Below are 16224 nucleotides of genomic sequence, written 5' to 3'. Positions count from 1 at the left end.
CAAAATGGACATCTCTGGCTCCACGAAGGTAAAACTATCTAAGCTTCATTTCCCATGCCTGTTTAGAATAATGCCTCAATATAAAAGAGAAAACTCAGAGAAAAGAGTGACTGCAAAGACAGTGTGAAATTAAAAAGTAACAGTGGAAAATTTCCCATTTTGCATTTCTATACTGGATAGAAGAGAAAAGAGGGGCTAATGTGTGATATACACAGTATGACACAAGCAGAAAGCACAGGAGTGGCATATGGAGCAGGTCAGGTAGGGGGCAGGATGTTTTGAATTGCAATAGATTGCAGAAAGTATAAGGTTTAAGCGATGAATCACACAAAATTCTAATGAGATTGCTGTTACATAAATTGTGCTGAGAAAGTGCAGGCTCTGCCAAGAAAAAGCAAACCATTGTCAAGTTCAATATGATTCAGCTACCTAAATATAACAGAAAACCCACCACGGGTTTAGCACTAATCCTGAAGCTAATGGCCACCTTTAGAACCTAGAGACAGAGGGACTTTCACTCTGAGCCACGGGGGTAAAAACTGTCTGTTGGGAGATCACCTAAACACCAGATGATTGCGGCATCCCGGTTTCAATCGGCACCCACTGTGGCCCAGAGCCCTAAGGCTGTCAAAGGAGAGGACACCTTTGTCTGGGTGGACCGCATTAAGTGCTCTCTGCTGACTTCCTTCCCTCTGCAAACAAGGATGGTGGCATGGACGGATGAGACATAGTCCTTTCTGTTTTGTCACCTGGAGAGATGCTTTCTTAGTCTAGTTACAGATCTGTGCTCAAGACAGCAAAATATTCCCGTAAAGGTTCAGTTCTTGTGTGAAGCAGAAGCCTGGGCAGTAACCACAATTTTCTTCAATATAACACATTGGGCTCTTAATCAAGGCAAACCAGGGTAAGTGACCTACACGGCTAATCAAAGGTTCCCTATCAAATATATGGGCCCAGAACTTCCTGACCTTCCAGGAAGTCAATGCTAAGTTGATTAAGTTGATGCTTTATATATGGTTAGGAAGTTACCAGAGCACCCTCCCAGGACCAAAGAGAGTAATGGAAACATTTTAATCCTGGGAGGGCAAAGACAGCAGAAGAGAAGCAGCTATGTAAGCAGTAATGAAATGGAACAATCACTCAATATCAGATATAAATTGTAGTATATTTTTCGGGAGAATTGGCCATGGTTTCTTCTGAAGTGTGTACTGTTAACTGTGGCCCAGTGGCAATGCCAGATGCCACAGATGACACAAAGATAACCAGGTCAGGGCTAAACACCTGGACCCTGATGCCAGACTGCCAGGTTCAAGTCCTGGTTCTGCCACTTATTCCCTCTCGGCTCAGGGCAGGTTGTTATCCTGTTGGGACCAGTCTCCTCATCTTTAAACTAGGATAACAACAGTGCCTACTCATAGGGCTGCTGTGGGGACTGAATTAATGAAGAATTTTAAAGCACCTAGCAAAGCGCTAGGCACATGCTAAGAGTTTCATAAATACCAGCTAGTACTGTTTATAGATTATCTTCAGGATCCGTGTTCACTTTGAATAGAGTCCATATAGCCATTGACTCCTTCGTCCTTAAGATATAGGTAAGTCACATCAGACTGCTACCAATCGGGAAGAAAAACAGAAAAGGAAAGTAACTTTCCGAAGGTCATGGCTGGCTGCCTCTCTAGCCAGGATGCCACCTCTTGCTTTTCCAAAAGGAATGAGGCACTTACCAGCTCTCCGAAGTGTTTCATGGCGTATTCCAACACCCCAGCAGCTGCCTCCGGCTGCTGTAGCTTATTATTAATGCTGGGAAAACAAAAGGGCGAGGTGGTTACACTCAACACATTGGAGTGGGGGAGGCGTGGGGTCACTTGTGGGCAGGTGGCTCACCAGTATCTTGGGGACAATGTTTTGCAGACACAGACAGGGACTCAATTATCCATTACCACTGAAAGCTCAGCCTGAACAACTGCATCTTGACCCCACACTTAAGGGGCACAGGGGGTGGACGGAACCCTTGCCTGCTCTGGGCCCTTCCTCCAGGCAGCACAGGCTGTTTCCTCTCAGATACTGTAGGTCAGGCAGCACATGCCTGCCTTTTAAACACTAGCAACTCTGGATCCAAAATTGTCCCTGTTCCACAACAGAACCAGATGAAGTATCTTTGAACTTTTAACTCTTACTCCTCTCCCCAGGTGCCTTCAGTATTAAGAACCAAAATAAATAAAAATCACTGGGCTCTGTGGGTAACACAGAAATGGCAGCGAGGCTGGGTCACTCACGTCAACAACAGTGAATCCTGGGGACCGTGGCTATGCAGCCGTCTTGCCTGCTCCCCAGACAAAGCCCATCTCCTTCGAGCTCAGATGCCTCCTCCGACCCTCTGCAAGGAACACCGCCTGCCTACCTCTGCAGCAGGCTGCGAAGGGACCATACCAGTGGTACTTGCCTGCTCTGTGGCGGAGACGCTTTTCACTAACACCCTGCAGACGGCATGTGGCCAATAGGGACTGGTGGACTGTAACTATACTGGGGCAACTAGGAGTAATAAGGCCTGGTGCCTGGAGTCAGTTCATCAGAGAGGCTGCAAGTGGTTCTGAAAGCAGGAGAGCACAGGACTTAGACCTGTTCCAGCAGGAACCTGAGTGAGGGTGAAGAGCAACCAACACAACGCTAAAACCTACACGTGAGCTACGGAAGGAGGTTAGGAGGGAGGGCAGAGGCCTGAGTAAGTCGAAGGACAAGAAGATCTTATCAGTTCACAGGGAGGGAGCAAAATATAATGGACCAACTTGGGAGTCTAGACTGGTGTAACAAGCAAGGATCCAGCTTACTGCCCTGAGCACAAACTATTTGACTAGAATTCATTTTTAAGTGGTTTTGGGAAATTCCGGGTTTTCAGTTCAATGTGGTAATATGGCAAGAGAATGCTGTTATAAATATTATTTTTAAAAATTCAAGTACCATCACATTTCTTCCAATAAAACCAAGAGGGAACTGCCCAGAAATCTGATGAACCAGAGCAGTTAACATTTGTGAAAGTAATAATCTAACGCCTCATATTTACAAAGCACATTTCAAATAATCTTTCCAGCTTCTCACTCCCTTGACCTCACACATCCCTAAGAGAATGGGAAAGGAGAGGTATTTTCCATCCTGTTTTACTCCTGAGGAGACGAAGGCCCATGAGGGCAGTGACTTTCCCCAAGACCCACAGTGACTGGGCACAGTCCCCCTATGATGGAAGCAATCTTTTGTCTCTCTTCTTTGCTGAGGCGAGGTGGGGGGAGAAGCAGCTCTGGACTTGGAGTCAGAAGACTTGGATTAGCATTTCTGGAGGTTCAATTCTGCAATTTATAAGCTGTGTAACCACAACCAAGTCACCAATTTTGAATTTCAAATCTCTCACCTATAAAATGGGGCTAATACTACCTCCTTCACAGGGTTCAGGGAATTAAAAGAAATAATGGATATGAAATTGTTAAGCAGGTCATTATAAATGCGTCTTCTTTCACCTGTTTTTGTCCAAGAATAGAAGTTGTTAGAAACAGTTATATGCTTGTTTATATCTTGTTGAGGCTGGAGCCAACACTAGCAGATCAAGTTCCAAACTCATCCTGAACAGGACTATTCGAATCAGGTGTCCAAGCTCTGGGCACCAGGCTCTGTAACCAGAGGTAAGGTCACTATACAGCTGTCCCTCTCTTTTATTTATAGGAGCAGGTCAGCAGCCACATGTGGAATCTATGGGGCAGGCCCGTCGGTACTCTGTGCAGGTACTAAGCAAAGCAGTGGGCCAGAAGGTTCTCTGTAAGTTTTCTGCTGTAGGATTCAGAAATGTTGTAACATTTAAGAAGCCCAACAGAGTTTTTCTAAGCTAAGAATGGAAAGCCAAGTCCAAAGGGGCTGACCCCACCACACGTTCATTGTGAAGCAGTTTCCCATTCCTCCTGGCCCTGGGGTCAGGTTCTCAACTTTGCTGCTCACTCACATGGGGCTGGATGAACTGTACTGATAATTACTATTACTTGGTATAAATGTGTGATTATCTAGTTCCTTGAACCAAGTAAAGATTTTGGAAGCATAAGACAGGAAAAAAGAAAACCAACTATTTATTATACTATAACCAAATACATAATGTATTATATATAAGCATATATAATTATATATTCTATACATTATTTATAGTTCTAATGTGGACTTTTGGAATGGCCCTGGTGGGAATATAAACTGTTTTGATGAGGAAGATAAGGTGTTCTTTGCCTGAACCAAAAGAAGTGAATTTTAAGAATCAAACATCAGAATCTAGGTGTTCTAACAACTGTCTTTAAACCTTGTGTTCTGGAATATTCTACTTTCAAGAACAAATTACAAACATTCCCAAAAGTTGCTAGAGATAAAGCAACACAAAAACAAAAACAAGCAAAAGTCTCTTCCTGCTCCACTCTCCCACTAGTTAGGCATAAAAAAGTTTCACAAAAACTGATCAAAATCAGGGAATAGTGACTGGAGACCTCAAAGGAGAAACACAAATTTTATCTTGATGCTGCTATGACTTGGATATACCTCAGTCATAGCTTTGCAAATTAAAAAAGAAAACTCATCATATGGCCCCACTTCTTTAAGAGAAAGCCCAAATAAAGTGTCTGGATAGTACTTCCGACAGCCGGAGGCAGGCAAGGGTGCAGAGCCCAGGGAAAGGAGTGAGAGAGGCCGGGCTCGCTGGAGGAACTCCTGACTCCTTCAGCAATGCACATGAAAACTGGGGGTGTACCTTGAGACTCACCATAAACTCTTGGTCGACATTAAGGACAATCACTGAAAAATTACAACGCTGACTAAATGGACTAAAATGCACCCGTGAGAAATGAGTGGGGTAAGTCTGCGAAAGAGTCCTTTTCAAATATTAAGTTCTTGGTCCCTCGTTTGAAGACCTGAAGGAAAGAAGGAGGTTGTACACCCACTTTAGATTGTTCAGAGATTTTAAGTTGGCCAGCTGCTATCACCCATTTAATTTTTCCTCTTCCCTATTTTTATTTTACTTTCTATGGGACCTTCTCCCTAAGCTACACTTCTCTCTCCTGTGCCTCATGGAGTCTCCAGTGCATCTACAGGCTGCTGTTGATGCACATGCAGATGGGAGGTTCTGGAAAGTGAACAAAACCCTTGGTGCTCAGAAGTCTGTCATCTCATTTGAGACCTTAGCCTTTTCCCTTCCTTTATCATGGGAGACAACATACTATAGCAACGACAAAAAGATACTTAAATTTATTGAGAGCTCACTGTGCTAAATGCTTACATGTGCTATCTCAACATTATGAAGTAGACACTATTATTTATGTTCCCATTTTAATATGAAGGGACTGTGGCCCAGTAGGTCACAGGCTATTGGGTGTTATCCTTTCCCTTAAAAATTGTATCATTTGAAAGGATCTTAAATAATAACTAACTGTATGCTGTAAGCTCTGCAACTGGAGAGACAGCGTCTTAGTTTTCTACTCTCGGCATCAGTAGGCACCCAGTATTCAATAACTGTAAAATGAATGAATGACAGCACTGGATGGGATGTTTCGATTAGTTAACTCTCTAACTGGCCATTCAGGAGAAAGGAACCCCACTGCACCTTCATCTTAACGTCCTTACTGACTCTGTGGCTAACACTCCCCTCTGAGCCCCAAGCTTCCATACCCTATTTTTTTATCTCCTTTCAGAAGGTGCTAATACGCATTAAAGTCTCCCAACACGACAGTGAGCCATGCTGCCCTAGCGGGCTTCTCTGAGGCAGCTTGTTCAAGGCCGCCAGGCTCACAGACAGAGCCCAGATTGCAATGTGTGGGATAAATTAGCCTCTGTGAAACTCGGCAGTTCCTAGCTACTAAGTCCCCAGTCTCCTGCCTTCTTGGGTGACACAGGCCTGTCCTTTGAAACATTCCCCTTTTAAACTCAAATGTGGTTTTATGAGACTGGAGGGAGAGACTGTATAATGTTTGGCCCATGGGGAAAAATCACCTTTGTACAAAAGCCCCCTAACGAGGAACTCTGGTTTTATGGGGCAACTGGGAATTCTCTACAGCCCTTTCTATAAACACTCCCTTGTGTGCCCTGCAGTTTTTCCCTGTTAATGCTGGAGCCTTACAAAGGGCAAACCATTCAAAGCCCCACCCGACAGCAGAGGAGCGCTAATAACACAAACCAGACCACTAACGTCGGTCTGTGTAAAAAGACCTGACAACAAGCTCAGCGAGACGGAGGCCTGGGCAGCAGTGTGTCCACAACAACAGTGTGCAGAAATGACAGGCCGACCAGATTTCCCATCTCCTCTCAACCTGCGCTGAGGCCAGAAGGAAATGAGGGCTGTGTTGCAAGAACTTTCTAAGCTGGTGGATACCAATTCCTGCTGCTGTCTTAACATGCGCGAAGGGGTATGTGTTCTATTCCATGTCCCAGTGAGAACCACCCGCTGAGATCTTATATAGCTGTGAGTGTACAGAACAAACGGAAACTGCCTATCCACATACTAAAACCCAGAGCCCACAAGGGAACCCGGTGTTCGACAGGAGAACACAGTGAACTAGGGTTTGACGGGGGCGAGCAGCTATACGGACCTTTGCGCTCCTATGCGTTCCCCACCTCAAGAGTTAATTTTTAGTAAAGGAAGCTGAGCTGAAGACCCTGAAATGGAGAACATGCTTGGAAACTGAGGAAAGGCTTTCTAGAGTTGAGTAGAATTAACAAATACAGATAAGAAGTTGTCTCAGTGCCTCCTATACCAAACAGATGCTACCAAGCATCTTTTCTCCCTACTTTCCAAAGATCTGTTCCCAGAAGTGGGGAAAGTGTGTAAGCTGTGTAAGCTGAGCAAGCAACTCCGATCTGAGTTTCTCACTGCTGGCAGGTTCCCTGTCGGGAGTGATGGCTGAGAAGATGGTGCTGCGAGCAGGGGCTGCTCACTTCTCTGTGATTCTCCCTCTGGAGTTTTTCCTCTGTGCTTTCCACGGGCAGGTGGACCAGCTGCACTGAGGATGAGGCTGACAGGAAGGGCTAGTCATTAACTGCTCCTGGTCTTAATGCTGACCCACAGCAAAGCAGTAAGAGGGTCTCTGGCTTGGCATCCAAATGCCTTCCTACCCCTGAAGAACTCTTGTTTCCCGAAAGGCTAAGTCATTGCTGCACAGGCTCTGGGCTGATGTCAAAGCCAAAGCAACCTGGCCTGGCGTGTCCTTCTTGTGTGGCTCATTTGGTTATTGACCCCATCTCGTAGCCTTGCGCCTTGGTGACCTCCAGCTATTAAGAGAAAATGATGCAGGATTATCCAACACAAAGCCTGAGCCTGCCAGAGAGTGAGTGAGACTGGAGCATCTGCAGTCCCATCTGGGGGACTGCTTAGGCTTTCCTAGTCTCCCATCAGGAATTTACAAGAACGTTATGCACTTGCTTCCCAAATGGCTCTGGGCCTTCACTCTTCTGTCTGTTTCAAGCCTGCGCTTGACTTGGTTCCCTGTCAAGTAAGGATGCTCTGAATTCCCTTGGTGCTAGGCTGGTGACACAGGCAACACAGCTGAAAGGGACCTTGGCAGGTATGAGTGAGGAGTTCCTGACCAGCCAAGATGATGCAAGTCCTTAGCACCATATCAAACAGTCTTTACTTCTCATACAGAGTGGTAACTGCTTCAGGTCACCCCATCACTTCTCCCAGCACATAAACTTAGCTCTGTGCCCCATGGATGATTAAAGACAAAAGTTTGGTGCTCGTGCAGAGTCAGAAAGACTTGGCGTTGGCAGGGCCTGGTGTTGTTACAGGGCACTTGCCCTGGGACTCTGGGGACAGCAGCATGAACTGGGGACTCTAACATGTGATCGTCTCTTTTTGAACAGGGTCATTTAAAAGCAAAAGGACAACCTGGCCAGCGTGGCTCAGTGGCTGAGTATCGACCTATGAACCAGGAGGTCAAGGTTTGATTCCCAGTCAGGGCACATGCCCGGGTTGCGGGCTTGATCCCAGTACGGGGCGTGCAGGAGGCAGCCGATCAATGACTCTCATCATTGATGTTTCTATCTCTCTCTGAAATCAATTAAAATATATATATATTTAAAAAATAAATAAAAGCAAGAGGACAGAGTGAAGACATAAGGGAATGCAGGAATATCTGAAATGTGACATGAGAAAGGTGGTGAGGGGCAATCTCACAGTAACCAGTAGGGAAGTGAAGGGAGGCTGGCAGGCCTGTTACCCACTTAAAGCCAGAGTCAGGTGGTGAAAACAGCACCCCTGGCTCTGGCAGGTCAAGCTTCTCTTTCTTGCTTTAGAAACTTAGAAGTAACTTGACTCCTTTTCTGCACACTGAGGAAGAGGAGGCTGGCCTTGCTGGAAGGTTTCAAAGCTAAGACATCTAACGTCCTTGGAGCTCTTGGGGACCTAAGGCACCAAGATAAAAAAGATTTGGTGCAAAAGGGGTAGCCCAACTTGGACAATCAAAATAGGTTCTGGAAGTCTGAGGCCTAGTGCCTAATGGTAGAGAGCTCTCAGTCTGTCCTCACCCTGTCCTTCACCCAGTCTGTCACTACACCTAGAGGACACTCTAGATCACCACGTGAGAAAATGGGCCCTTAAGAATAAAGAAGACAGAATGCTAATAGCTGCGTAGATTAGGGAAAGGGGAGACAAAAAATGCTATCTTTTCAAGACTGGTGGGGGGCAAATATATTTTAATTAAAAAAAAAATTGGGGGAGGGAAGTTCACCACAATATAATCACCTCTCCAAAATACTGTCCTGCCAGTGCATAGTCTGTTTAAATAAATACATATTTGATACATTGTGGTAACCAGAGCATTCTAATTTTGTATTCTGCTTTTTCACAGAACAGAGGCATTTTATACTTTATCCAGAGGCTTCATAATTACTTCATAATTACGGCTGCATACTAATTTCATCCTGCTGAGATCCCATTTATATAACCAGTCTCTTGGGCGCACCCTCTTGGCTGGTTGAGAGCAGCAGTTGTTAAATGACCAGGCCCCCAGGAGGGCTGCTTGGGAGCTCACAGTCAGCACTCCCTATGCTCATGAAAGGATGTGTCCTGTAGTATGCAAGGTCGGCTCTGGGAGTCAGTGCCCGTCTCCTGAGGATAAGCACGCTGCTCATTGATAAACCAGGCACGGTTCTGTTATACACGTCACCTCTAGGCACCTCCCGGCTGGACGTACCTCCCGGTCTGGGTGCCCTAGCACAACCCAGCATCATAAGGCACTGAAGGGCCGCACAGCCCCAAAGTGTCAAAGGACACGATTTGTGCAACCCTGGGGCCTGTCAGAGGTGTGCTGTAAAAATGATGAATGGCTGTCACATCTCCAAGGCTCTGGCTGATTTAGGGAGCTATTGGCAGGCACATCACTCCCAGCGTGTCAGCCAGTTAATTACTTCCAACTTTATCTTTCTTGTCAACACTTCTTGACAAATTGGCCATTATCTTTTTATTCTACAACAATGAGCTCTGCTCCTTCTCTGTGACGCCTGGAGGTTTTTCTCCTTGCGGAGCCTTCATATGCAGAGCAAAGTGAAGAGCTCTGAGAGATTAGAGAGGAGCTGCCAGGGAAAGGAAGGCGAAAAGGAACAGAAGGGAGAGGGCTGACAGACAGAATCCAAAGCCGCTTTTCAGCCACCTTGACTCAAAGCAGAGCTGATACTCTTCTCAATGTCCAAGAGCTCTGACTCAGTCAACTATGTGGATGGAGTTGGGAAACAAAAATGAAGTGAGCTGGCACCTAGTGGTCTGGCAGCTTCGAGCTCTCCACGCTTAACTGGGTGAGCAGATGCGAGCTGGCCGTTTACTCCAGTAAGGCGTTAGGCCGCACTGTAGGATACTGATGCCCATATTCTGGGAACAGGGCAAAGGAAAAAATGTGCCTGCCTCCTTGGTAAGGAAAAGCCAACAGAAAGGTCCAGCACTCACTCTTACTGGACTGCCAACATTCCAGGCCAATGAGATCTCCAAAAGAATTTGGGGAGACCAATGTGTCACCACTGATACATCTCATTGTCGCCGGGACAGGCTGTGTCAGAGGGTGTAACCCGGCACCTACTATATTTCATCAGTTCTAGGACACACTTTTTTCACACTTGAATGTCTCTGCAATTGTGACACAGCACACAACGCAAGGTTTCAGAGCCCGGTGACACCATTTACTTGTCAGCAGTCCGTCCCTCTTCCCTGTAGTGGTACATAAACATCACAAGCAACTTCTCTAAGTCACCATGCGTGGTCCCATTAAATCTCAGTCATTCCTGAGGATGAGCCAGAGGCAGTGGAGGCGCAGAGGGTGACCACTGAACTACAGCAAGCTCCTCCCTTTACAGTGGTCTGGGGCTGCCGTCAAGGAACCTCTGTCTTTTCGGCCAACTTGAGGAGAAACCCTAGGACCATTCCCTTTGTACAGCTCCTCATGGAGGGTGAGCTTCCTGCATTGAAGAGAGCTGTCCTTGGGGTTTGTAAGATGCTCTATAAAGGCAAGCTATTGTAGCGAACCTGCAGGAAGTCTTCAGAATGGCCAGAAATAAATTTCGCTCTACAGGTGACAGGTGAGACCTGACCTCTAGGGTGTGGCTGGCTGTGATGGGTGTTATAGAAAACAATGGAGCTGGAAAGAAAGATACACCCTGCGCTTTTGCTCTGGCTACCCTGGGGCTTCCTTCACTCACCTACTCTTTGCCCCTCTTCTACAAGGGGTACAGGTTCCTAGAGGCACAATGGCACTCCTGAAGCCAGCATGAGCCCAGAGGTTTGGAATGTGTTTTTACTGAGAAGTGAAGAGCTTTGAGTAAATCCTTACCCTTCTGGGCAGAGTGTTTTTTCTTCCAGCAGAGGTGCAGGGAAAAAACGAGACTGTGTACCTTTTCTGGAAGCCAGGAAACAACTGTAAAAGCAGGACTCATACTTCCAAGCAACACAATAGACACCTCTGGAACATGTGTTCAGAATTAAGACACAGAGGGGTTTTGTTCATCCACGTAGCCCTCTCCTGCAGACCGTACAGCCCAGTCACCCCTGCCATTAGTTGGCTGCTCAGGCACAACTGACTCAAATTCTCCAACATTCTTAAAGAATTACAGGCCCATTTTCCTGTTAGTGCTCCCTAAGTCAGGGCATCAGAGGTGCAGCCCAAAGGGAAGATCTGTAGGCCCAGGGTGGCCATACACGGGCTTGTCATCTTGTCCTGCACCCCCATGCCCACCTCGGGCTATCTCTGGTTAACGGTGATTGTCTACAACTATAATGTAATGGGCATTTGATGTCCACAAGCTTTGTCGGGTTCCTGGACACATTATGGGGAATATAGCTACCCAGAGACATGGCTGTTTTTTATGAGGACATGTTACTTTCTTCATTCTCACTTCAACGTTAGCAGCTGCGCATGGCCCGTTGGGCCACGACGAAGGTTAACTGACAGGCCCGCGCAGGCTGCAGTGGTCGGCTGTGCCGTTACACAGGCGTCCTGAATAAACAGGAGCGGGACAGCCCACCCACTGCTCTGCCCTCCTCTCACGGGTCATCTTCACAGGTAAAGGAAGCGGGGTGAGACACAACTGATGGCTTCCAGGGACACAAAGCGTACAAGGATGCTGCCTCAAGTTACTGATTAAAAAAACCTCAACTCTTCCAGTTCTCACTTTCTTTGATTCTTTAATTGCAACCTATGGAAGAAAAATGGACTTCGAGCAGGAGAGGGTGCAGTCTCTACAATGAAGACCTTACCATGATACACTACCGGCAGTGACCATGTAGGGAGATGCCAAGTCTCCATAGCAGATGTTTATTTAGGGGAGCAGAACCTTCTGCTGGGAATTTAGTCTTTCATCTGACAAGTTCCAATTAAGTATCTCTTGTCTTCAGCTTTGTGCTAAGTGCCAGACGCTAGAGCTACTGTGGTAAATAAGACAGACAAGGCCTTTGCTTTCACGGACCTTCCAGGTGGCTGAAGTAGCTGTACCAAGAACAAACTGCAGGAGGTGCTGTGGAGCCAAACACCGTGATGGCTTTTCTGATTGGATGATAATCACAGGACTAAATAATAATTATTTGCTGGGCACTGACCATGTGTCAGGCATTATTCTAAGTGTTTTATGTGCACTTAGGAAGTTTTAAAGAAACTTCCTACTTGAAGTACAACACACACATACACTGGAATGTATACACAGTGTGCAGCTTAATAAGTCCCCACAAAGTGAAGATACCCCTGTAACTACCACCCAGACCAAGAAACAGAACACAACGCACGGCCAGCATCCCAGGAGCACCGAGCCTTCTCCCAATCATGGCTCCTCCCTCCTGCACGGAGGCAGCAACTATCTGACCTCTGACACACTGGGTTAGCTCTGCCAGGCTGTGAACTTGATATAAACACTCAAAATTATGTTTGTGAGACACGGCTGTGTTGTTATATGCCACGTACGTAGCTTTTTTCTATTGAACTGTATTTCACTGTATGAATATACCACAATTTACCTATTTTACTGTTGGACATTTAGGTTGTTTGCAGTATCTGGCTATTACGTGTGGTGTTACTACGAACGTTCTTGCGCGTCTTTGGTGCACGTGCATTCACATTTCTCTTGGGAATATACCTCGTAGTAGAACTGCTGGGTTACAGGGTATGTTCAGCTTTAGGAGATACTGACAAGTTGCTCTCCAAAGTGGTTTCACCAATTTACATTTCCATCCAAAGTGTATGAAAATCCCAATTGTTCCACCTCTTTGTCAACACTTGGTATTTTTAGCGTTTTCCATTTCAGCCACTTTGATTGGTAAACAGTGGCATTTTATAGTTTTAATTTGACGTTCTATCATGACTAAGGGGCTTGACCAGCTTTTTGTGCATTTATTGGTCTTGAGGATATCCTCTTTTGTCGAACAAATGCCCGTTCACATCTGGCCACTCTAAAAAAAATTGATGAGTTCTATATATACTCTGACTGAATACGATATACACAGAAACGTACTGGAGATATCTTCTTGTCTTTTGACTCTCTTCATGGTGTCTTCTAATGCACATAAATAACTACTTTTATTGCATATTTTCCTTTATGGTTAGTGTTTTTCATATCTTGCTTAAGAAATCTTTGCTCATACCAAGATGCCAAAGATAACCTCCTATGTTACCTTCTAGAAGCTTGTTTTACCTTTCACATTTACAGCTTAAATCTCCTCTGGACTTGAAGCTCTGTATGTGGTGTGAGATAAGAGTCCAGAGCTTCCGCCTACCCCCAAGGCTATCTAACTCACCCAGCAGAGCTTACTGAGAAGACTGTCCTTTCCTCACTGTTCTGTGGTGCTCCATAAATCAAGTGTCCACATATATGTGGGTCTGCGGCTGTCTGTTCCATTTATCTGTGTGTCTATCCTTGTACCAGTACTACCCTGCCTAATTACTTACTGTAGCTTTATGATAAACTTGACTTCTAATAGTGTAATTCTTCTAAATTTATTTTTCTTATTCAAAAATGCCTTAGCTATTTTTAATCCTTTACTTTATTTAACTTAATCCTCACAAAAATCCCGTGAGGTGAAGTAGTTACGATTTTTATCTCCATTTCACAGACTGGTAGACTCAGAGAAATTATGTAATTTGATTTGCCCAGAATCATATATCTATCAAGTTATATCTGGGATCAGAGATAACTGTCAAATTAAACCTGGGATTAGAACTCAGATTTGTGTGCTCCTACCCAAGGATTTAAGGTCCTTCACATACCACCTCCCTAATCCTCAGCCAGCAAATTCCTTTGGGGAATTTCCTATGAATGCAATACAATTTTAAGAAATTCCAAAGTTCTAAGCCACCTATTTCCAGTTAAAAAATCTTGTTTGGCAGCTACAAAAGCCATTTTCCTGGTAAGACTCAGGAAAACAAAGCAGCGAGAGGTAAACGCTTCCTGGACTTCACCTCTCCAGCCTAAACTGCCCAGCGCCTCTGTCTCTGGACTCTTCAGCCATGCTCACTACCTGCATTCTTCTAGCAAGCCAAGGTCTTTCCATGGCTGCACCTTTGCCCAGAGTGCCCTCACCCATTCCTGGCTACTTCTTTAAAACCTGGGCATCACTTCCCTTGGGAGGCCTTCTAGAACCTCATCTGGGTTGGACAATCCTTCTCTGTGTCCCCTATCCTCACACATCACACTGTCCCAGAGTATGGTTGTCTGCTTCTCCAACTGCACTGGGAGGCACTTGAGGCTGGGCTGGTACTGCAACTTGCATGCTGGCTCACAGAGCAGATGTCTGCTACAAAGTCCTGAGAGATCTGGGATCGACTTTTGTGCTAGGAGCTATAATTAAGTCATCAGCTCCAGGAGGAGGCCTGAGAGAAGTGGTTTCTAATACACCCAGGACACACTTTGGCAGAGTGGCAAACTTGAAGCTTGGAGAGAGATGGAAACAGCTTCTGTGATGGACTTGGGCTTTCAGCTGAGCTAGAAATAGGACTGAGTGATAGAGGGGTCAGGTATTAAATGGCTACATATAGCAAGGCAAGATGTGACTAATGAAAAGACTTCAGAAGAAGTAAAATATTCCCACGAAGTACACAATTAAACTAACAAGACCGGCGCTTTTAAGGTGTAGCCATTCAATAGACGGGGAGCCTGGTTCTGAGGGCAACTGTTTCTCTCCCTCACCAATTTTGAAAGCAATGGTTTAAGAGTAGGCAGGGGCAGGAATGCTTTAGAAAAGGAGAAGTTTCTCCAACAGGGGACATTTTCAAGAAAATGAGACATGACACTCACTTGGAGAAGGAGAGACTTCCTCTAGGCCCTTCCCAGCTGTCCCCCTCGGGCTGTTTGAAGGCTGCCAGTCCTCGGTGCCAGCCAAGGCCATGCAGCCTGGACTGTGGTCTGTGAGAACTTCCAGGCTAAGCAGAAGCTCACTGGCTTTTCTCATTAAGAATACAAACTTTATTTTCAAAAACAGCTTTCCATGGAGCACCAACTTGACCTCTTTCACCACCAGCAAAATGGAAAAAAGGAAAAACTCTAAGGTATCCAACCCAGGTCACCCGTATTTTTCCAGTTAATTCCCATTTTTAGAGAAGGGAGTGAAAACTGCTCTGGTCCCCATGTTCTTCCTGGTTTTCTCTATGGGCTTAGCTGTACTCAAAACAAGGGTTCACTTTTCCTTCTCTTAGAAATTCAGAATTGAGGGCATGGAGGGGTTGTGGATATTCTGGAGGACAGATCATCTCTTGGCGTGGGGAATACTTTTAATTGGCTATTTTATTCAAAATTGGGGGGAGGGGGGTTATTGAAATTTGGGCAGCTTAGGCGAGTTAAGAAAATCTTCAAATAAGAAAAGCTTGCCTCCAACTTATGCCTTATGTTAGAAATAAGCTTCCAGAAAAGAAATGTCAGAGCGTAGACCCTCATGCTAAAAGCTAGAGCTTGTGATCCAAACCCCTCCCACCGTTCCAACAAAGGACTGCTACATGGGTTGCAAATACGAATGATTGGCTCATTCTCTGCCCACATATAAACATCTGCTCACGACACTTTCCTGTTTAGGCGGGGAAAGCAACTACCAGAAGAACAAACAAAAAGCTGACTGGGAATCCATAAAGCTGCACTGCTCCATGATGGTTCCTCTACGCGCTGCTACACGGGAGCCCCTAGATGGCAGGGTCACATGTGATGTCACATATGACTATATGGCACACAGCACTTCTTTGGCACATGGTTTGAGCCCAAAGTCATTTCATGGTTAGCAGACCATCGTGAAGATCCTCTTGAAGTTCAGCAGACCCTGTCAGATGCTGACAGTTGGGACCAGGTTCACGTTAGTGAAATGAACTCCATGGAGCTGAGACTGCAGAGCCCGGCTGGACTAGATATTTGCAAAAAGAGACCAGGGGCCGGCTGACAGTGCCAACTGCAAAGAGCACCTTTTGAGCTGAACGACAAGTTGCTATAGGGCCAGTAATATCCTCACCCCTTAGTAGGCAGAGGATATGATGTAAGAAAACAAACCCTGATCCATGTGATCCACTACTGCTTTTTGATTTAGAGACAAAAAACTGTTTGGTCACTCCAGCTACCTGGACAGAAATGACTCTCTGAGAAGCTAAAAGCTCTGATGAGAAAGGACTCTGGGGGGTCATGGCAGGGAAGGAAAGCTATCAGGAGTTGGCTTGGCTTGTGTGTGAAGGGCCCACGCAGAATAGCAACAGTACAGGAACTGCCTCAGTGGCT

The 16224-nt window shown here is 45.7% G+C and overlaps 1 protein-coding gene across 1 annotated transcript in view; it reads right to left on the bottom strand.

Moving 5' to 3' along the window:
• The window catches only part of MTOR (mechanistic target of rapamycin kinase), a 98889-nt gene that overhangs the window by 36437 nt on the left and 46228 nt on the right, over nucleotides 1-16224 (bottom strand). The window contains exon 29 of the mRNA XM_016217893.2: nucleotides 1725-1800. Coding sequence (XP_016073379.1) covers nucleotides 1725-1800 — 76 coding nt within the window. The remainder of the gene's footprint in view (nucleotides 1-1724; nucleotides 1801-16224) is intronic.

Source organism: Miniopterus natalensis, chromosome 9, assembly GCF_054644295.1.
Source record: "Miniopterus natalensis isolate mMinNat1 chromosome 9, mMinNat1.hap1, whole genome shotgun sequence".
Classification (NCBI taxonomy): domain Eukaryota; kingdom Metazoa; phylum Chordata; class Mammalia; order Chiroptera; family Miniopteridae; genus Miniopterus; species Miniopterus natalensis.
The sequence above is the reverse complement of the archived record's forward strand: the minus strand, read 5'-3'. Positions and strand labels throughout refer to the sequence as shown.